The sequence below is a fragment of the Crocodylus porosus genome, unplaced genomic scaffold, assembly GCF_001723895.1.
Source record: "Crocodylus porosus isolate Cpor-Errol unplaced genomic scaffold, CroPor_comp1, whole genome shotgun sequence".
NCBI classification, from domain to species: domain Eukaryota; kingdom Metazoa; phylum Chordata; order Crocodylia; family Crocodylidae; genus Crocodylus; species Crocodylus porosus.
The window spans coordinates 5,889,769-5,897,205 of NW_017728937.1; the positions used below are offsets into that span (position 1 = coordinate 5,889,769).

General features: G+C 44.6%; 1 protein-coding gene across 1 annotated transcript in view; it reads right to left on the minus strand.

Moving 5' to 3' along the window:
- LOC109318222 (fatty acid desaturase 1-like) overlaps positions 1-3,685 on the minus strand; it is a 23,503-nt gene extending 19,818 nt beyond the window's left edge. The window contains exon 1 of the mRNA XM_019547335.1: positions 3,370-3,685. Coding sequence (XP_019402880.1) covers positions 3,370-3,570 — 201 coding nt within the window. The 5' untranslated portion in view covers positions 3,571-3,685. The remainder of the gene's footprint in view (positions 1-3,369) is intronic.
- Positions 3,686-7,437: the final 3,752 nt, after the last annotated feature.

The following is a 7,437-nucleotide window of genomic DNA, read 5'->3' on the forward strand; positions in this document are numbered from 1 at the left end:
GTCCAGCTACACTTTGGCCATATCTATACATGCAATTAGTGTACGTGAATAAACTCTGGACCTTATTGCTCTGGCGTTTTTTGCTCCCAGGCCTTCTGGGAGCAATGAACTCCAGAGCAATCAGCTCCTGGGTTTATTCATGCACAACATGTGTAGCCCAGTCGGGGCATTCCCAGCTAGCAGGGCACTCTGGGAGTCAGCTTGCCAGCCCATGGCTGCTCTAATCCAGCTCAGTGTGCTGCAGAGGGGCTGGCTGGGGCATGAGGGTGTGTCAGTGTGGGGCTAGCTGGCAGACTCCCCTGCACTGAAGCACCATTATGCCCCAGGCAGCTGGGTCAGTGTTTATACATGTGCTGCTGTGCACGAAAAAAACTCCACAGGAGTATTTGTATTTACAAGTACTACCCTGCTGCAGAGTTTATTAGTTGCTTGTGCCATAATAGGGCTACACATGTAGATTTTGAGACATTTACTGCAGAGCTAATTAGTCAGCTCCACAGTAAACATCTCGTGTAGATGCACCCTTCAGGGACTTTTCAAATTCTGTAGCTAACAATGGGTACTATCACACTCATCTCATCTGTGTGGCACTGCATCCAAAAACGAAAGAGAGAAGAAAGAAAATAGGAAGAAAGAGCATGTACCTAATTTTAGGCCCTAGCATATGAATATAAATCATCACTGTTTCTTATATACGGTACATTTTCGTGACAGTTTGCCCTCATCCTAACTTTTACTTCTCTAATTCAAGTGCTTTAATAGCGTGATCTGGGCATGAGAATGTACCTAATTTTATTACTGCGGCTTAGCTGAAATGCAGTGTGTTTTGTAGCTAGAAATATATGACGTATACAGTAACATGGTATGTGTGAATAATTTTTTAATGCTAAGTTAGCATTCGCCTTCTTTGTGTTGGAATCTTATGTCTGAAACTTGCTGGTACAGGAAGAAACAAAGTTTCTCCTTGAATACTCACAATTAAGGTAACAGAACCATGTGATGGCAGTGTACTACATATTTTGTGACAACCATTGGGATGAAATCATATCTGTTCTTTATGACTGAAAACAAAAAGAAATTGAAGAAAGAGAGAGCAGATGGATGGAAAGAAATCACAGCTGGGGCTGGAATGAAGTATGCAAGATCCATGCAGTCTGCTGTTGCTCGAGTTGGGGAGCAAATGAGGAGAGAAAAACATAAAAGAAAGCAAAACTTTCTTCAATATTCTGTCACACAAGAGGCATTTCTCTCCATCTGTCAGACACCTAGGTTAGTACAGGACCATCCAGTTTCACCAGGAAACAATTTCAGGTAAGTTCACAGTGGATGATTGAACTGGTTCACCTGGACTCAGATGACTATGCCAGCAGTCAAAAGACTGCCATATGAGGGAGTTAATCTCCCTGTTCCATCCTATTTTTCACCTGAAAAACTGAAGTAATATAACATTTGTCCATCTTGAAAAGGACTTTAAGATAGGTAGAAATGGTAACATAAGTATTTGCCATTGTTATAATATTGTCATGGGTCCTGTTTCTCTGTCCTAGGACAGGCAGAGTTTGAGTAAGCCTGTGCACAGCATGTTGTTCCAAACAGCCACTCACACTTCAGACCTCATCACTATATTAATGATAAATGTGGGCAACCTTACAGTCATCTCCTTTCCTGTTTGCTCCTGTGATGGCTCTGGGGGTGGGTATCAGCATAGAGTGAAGCTGGATGGGTCACCCCCAATACTGCTTCCTTCCTACATAAGTCAACTTGTCTTCAGGACAGAATATGATCACATAAAATAGCTAAAATTAGAGGTTTCCATTTCTTACTTAAACAGTGAAGAGATAGTAGATATAAGAGTTTAAATTATGCTTGCAACGATCATTTTACCTCTTTGCTTATCAGTATTTATATATTACAATCTGCTACCCCACATTTTTTACAAGGATATGTTACACTTTTATGCATGTTTATGTTATCACAAAGAATATCTTCTACTGTTTTTCTTCATTTTTTTATACTTACTCTAATTTTGGTGTCTGTATCTCTCCACCTACTATATTGTTTTGATGGTCTTCTATGTTTTTATTTCCTACAGATGAAATTTAAAAATTACATCTGCCCCTTACATTGGGGCAAGCTATAATTGGGCCCCTTACAGTCTTGACTTTGTAATTGCAGTATTTTTGTTCATTCAATAAAAATACCAAGTCAGATTTCTTTTTTAGTGTGGTTTTTATATTAGTATTTTTAGCACATTTAGACCTTTCTTTTCTTCCTTGGTTCCTTGATCCTCCTGTGGGATTTTTATATGCAGGGTTAACATTTAATAGGAACGGTATTTCTTGACTTTTATTTCTTGACTTTTTTGTATATAATGAATAATTTATCTTCTAATCCACAGTTCACATAAAATAGTGACATTAAGAAAACCAGGGTTCTCATCATTGTAGTTACCAGAGTTTAGGTTATGATTGCAATCCTAATTCTATGTTCTTGCACATCAGTATTCTACATTATGGTTTGGAACATTGCATTTCTTAAAAAGATACCATATTATGTTTTTCTGCATGTTTATTTAAATGCATACAGCCTCTTCTATTTTTCATTTTTATTCTATATTTGCACAAATTTCAGTATCATCTGTACCTATAGTATATTGTTATGAGACCTTTCCCCCCTTCCAAATAATATCAAAAATTGCACTTGAGTTCTTTTTGGACTTGACCTATAAGTCAGGCCCCTTCAGCCTTGACTTTGTGCCAAAATACTCTCATTATTGTTACTGCAGGCACAAAACACTGCAAGTACCAGTTTGAATATTTGTATTTTACAAATATGTGCATTTAAACTTTGAGCCCTGCCCTTTGTTGCTTCTTTCCCTTGTGGAACTTTTTAAGGGGAAAATCAGTTCATAACTATTGACTTATATTCAGGAAAAAAGGTAATTTTTTCTAAAAAAAAATTGTACATGAAATTATGAGTTTGATTTGTATGTAGGGACAACTTATAAGGGGAAAATATGGTCTTTTTCTTGTTTTTTTTATATATGGGGTGAGTAAAGTCTTTCTAAGCATAGCTCAAACTCTTGTGCTGTCTTGTCTACAAAGAAACGTAGACATTTCTTTGCTTTATATAGAAAAGCTGCTTTCTGAGCTCTTCCCTCAGGATGGCTGGTAATCAGAATCCACTCTTATGCTTCAAAATGACATCCCACTGAGTGGTTGATAAAGCCCCTGCCTGTCTTCCCTATCCTCCTGTCTTTCCAAGGCTCATATCCTACCTTTCCTGAATTTCTTGCTCCCAGCATAGATTCCTGCTCTCCCTATTGGCTAAAAACTCTGGTGTCCACTGCTGAGACCCATTTGCTCTTACCGTGGCATCCTGCCCCGCGTAGTGGCTGATGACTCGGGACCCCCCCGGGTGCTGCCGATGGAATTGGCTGATGTCATAGACCTTCCTGTTGATCACTAACCACCTCTCCTGTTGAGGATGCCCCTTGCCCATGTGGAGCCCAATGTCCTTCCAAGTGAACAGCTGTGGGGAGGTGGTCACATAAGTCTGTGTTTCTTCCATCTCAGTTTAAATGAGTCTCAGCCTTTAGTATCATACACCCCAATTTTATCCTTGTTGCTCTTGTTGCATATTTAAATCCATAACAATTTAGCATTACTGTTCTGCATCATCCACACAAGACATGACCCTACCTGTATCTTGCCCCTATGGCAAGTTCATTGGTTATTATGATTTTTTTTTAACTATGCGTCTTGGCACACTGTCAACTTACTGACTGCCACTGTTTTCCCTGGCACAGGGAGAGAGGCAAAGGATGGGCTACAGCTTGTACACCCTGCAGCTACATTCACCATCCTCTTTCTGAGTGTGCAGTTACCTCAGAGCAGCATATCTTTCCGAATTCTGTAACATCATGGTATTCCAAAGAGGAATGAAACTGAACAGAACTAGGTACCAGAGATCAAAGGCTTTATCTGTCACAGGCTCCCTCAACAGAATCCAGAACTTCGACCACCACCCTGAGAATACCTACAATCATAGATGTCACCAGCATGTACAATAACATCCCACATCATGAAGGCACAGCTGCATGCCTGAAAAACCTAAAAGCAGGGGCAAATCGAGAGGGTGCCGTTGCACTCCCCTTTTGATTCCTGCTTCACAGAAACTTTAAAACCAACCACCTAGGAGGAGTAACAGCATTTGTATTCAGTCAGGCTGATGGAGTTAATTGACTTGATGGCTCATTGTCATCTACCTGATTCCTGCTAATCTCTCTCCACTCCACCAGTGTTAATGACCTTGTTTTTTATGGGTCTTGATGTTCCACTAATCAAACTGCCCCTTCTTCTGCTGTTTTGCTGTCTGTGTTAGTCATTCCTGGTAATGTCTACCTTCTATTTCACAGCCCTGCAGACTGATTTTAGTTCTAGTTAAAAACCTTCACCCAGGTGTAGTAATATTAACTTAGGTGTAGAAATGACTGACAGTGAAGTATTGGAGGCACTATCAAGATGGTTAAGAAGACCAGTTATTGCTTTACACATCTGATTAAAAGATGAAACTATGAAACTATATACAATGAACTGTACTGACTATAGGACTAATGCCACAATATCATTTGAGTATTTTTACTATTTTTTGCCTATTTTAAGGCAGCCTCCATTATAAAACTATATGACACCAAGACGTGGCGGGCGAGATAGAGGGTGCTGAATCACCAGCTTGGCACGGCAGGAGGCGCTAGGGAGATCACGGCCGCTCCTTGGGCCCGCCCCATGACAAAGTGGTGCATTGGCCGGGAACAACCGGCCATGCGCGGGCCGGAAACCCGTGTCCCGTAGAGGGGAAAGTGAACCCAGGGCTAAATAGACGGATGTTTGTAGCAAAGGAAGAGTGCCACAGTTCAGTGGTGGTGCAAAGGGAAGATACCCATTGCCAGGAATCTGCAGGAAAGACTGAGGCCTGGACCCAAGGAAGATAAGGGTATGGCAAATAATGTCTCACAAGGAAATGAGGGACGGCCAGGGGCTGGAGAATTTCGTTGAGCTACTAAAAATGGAAGGAATGAAAGAAAGGATAGCCCTACTGGAGCGCGACCTGGCTCTGGCGGAGGCCCAGAGAACGAGGGCCGAAGCTAAAGTGGCGACGCTAGAACAGCAACTGTCGCCGAGTAAGAAAGAAGGGGGGGCGAAAGAAATCAGGTGCCTAATGGCGGTGGAGGCAGACAAGACTCGGGAAATAGAAAGGTTGCTGGCCCAAGAAATTCAAAAAGGTCAGGAAAGGGAGAAAAAGCTGCAGGAGATGCAGGCGGACATGGTGGCCTGGTTGGTACAGTCTCCTGAGGGTGGGACAATCCCTATAAAGAAACAGCGGGAGGTCCAACAAAAGTTAGAAGTGGCTAAAACCCTAGTAACGGCCCTTCAACAAGAAATACGTAGCCAGGAGGAACAGATAGAGGAGCTATGGGCGGACAGAGAGAAGTGGCAGGAGGGCTGTCTGGAGGCTGAACAGGAGGTTAGACAGCTACAGGAAGAGCGGAACCAAACCCGGGCCCAAATAGAGAAAGAGAATACAATAGTAGGGCAGGAGATGGAGAAAGTAAAAATCTTCCTGAAAAATTAGGAGGAGCTACAGGAACAATGTCAGTCCCTGCGGGAAGAACTAGGGGAACAAGGAAAGGAGAATGCAGAGTTAAGATCGCAGGTACAAGACCTGGAAGCAGAAAGAGATTGCTGCAGTAAACAAAGTCAGTCCCTGGAGAGTTGCCTAAAAGATGGCCAGGCTAGAGAGGCAGGCTTGGTTGCAGAAAAGAAACAACTCCAGTTAGAGAAGCAGGTTCAGGGGGGAAAGATACAGGAGCTGCTGGAGGCAAATACCCAGCTGGCCCGGGAGGCTCGAGAGATCAGGGAAGCAGAGAAGCTAAAGCAGGTAGTCTTAGCAGAGCGGGAAGTACATGCCTTAAAAGTCAGGGACTTACTGAAGCAGAGAGTGGAAAACCTGGAGCAGCAATTAGCCAAGGTTGTGAAGGCCGCTAAGGCGGAGTGTGAGGAGAGGGAGCTGCTCATAAAAACACTGCAGCAGGTAGAGGCACTCATTAAGGAGGCCCAGCCTAAACTGGTGCAGGACCTGATGAGAGAATGTCTTCCCATTGCTAAAGATCCTGGGGGCTCAAGAAAAGGAACTAAGCCAGGACAGCTAGAAAGCGGCCCTAAAGAACAGAGCCTCATAAGAGGAGAGCTAGAGGCCTTGAAGAAGGAGATCCTGTCAGAGGTGCAGGAGGACTGGGACCTTAGGTGGGAACAATGGCAGGATCACCACGTCAGCGAAATGAATCAGTTAAGAGATCAACTGAGGGAGTTTTCCCTACAGCCGAGTAAGGGGATAAGAGCTGTACGTGAGCCTGAGCAGCCGGAGACAAATAACTCAAAAGAGGGAGAAAGAACAGGGACCGACGAAGACATTTCCCCTCAGAACGAGACCTCCTATCCAAGGTACATAGAAAAGGCAGGGAAAAACCCCAATCCAGGGTGGCAGAAGCCACGGAGAGATGCCGTGAATAGCAGGACCGTCCAGCCCAAAACAGAAGAATTGAGGATCTGGATAGAAGGAGGAGGGAGCTGTTGGTTGAGAGAACACCTGGGATTAGGAAGAGACTGCAGCTGTACATAAATGGCCTGCCTCCAGACATCAGATGGCAGACCCTGAGGAGGATCCTCAAGGCCAAAATAGGCCGAGTGGCCTATGTGAAAATCTATGAAGGGCCCGGAGGGAAGTCTACTGGCCAGGGAAGAGTCGAATGCTGGAGCGAGGAAGACGCCCGAAGGGCACTAAAGTGCCAATGGGAGATATGGAGCAAGCTCCGAGACATCCAAGAAGACAGGGAAAAACTGAGAACCCAGCAAACCATCAGGAAGAAAGGACCCGGGAAGGTGAGCATCGAAAGGAAATTTCGAAGGGCCGACAGAAACGTAGCCAGCAGAGGGGGAAATTTGCCAGGGTTGGCTAAGGTGGGGGGACTACCTATGGCGGGTATATCCCAAGAAATCCCATACGGTGCGCCTTGGAGAAAAGGCAAGTTGGGGGTGCCTAAAAAACCCCCGCCTACAGTCTGTGAGCTGGTGGAAATCTACGGAGAGACCCCGAGAAGAACTCTCAAGGGATGCCACATCCCGGCAAGTGAAGAGCGGCCACGGTGAGTCTCGAAACTTAAGGCGGGGGATGTGTCGTAGGGTCCACTCCTAAGGAGGCTCAACCCCAGGAGGGGGAGATATGTAGCAGGGCACTGGGGTTCCTGCTACTGGCATTGGGAGTAGGGCTTGGCTGCCAATCAGCAGGACAGCACAGCTGAAGGTTGCTTAGGCAACAGATTGGGTCAGCTGACAGCCAGGGGGTGGGGCCTGGCCCATATAAACAAAAGAGGCTGAG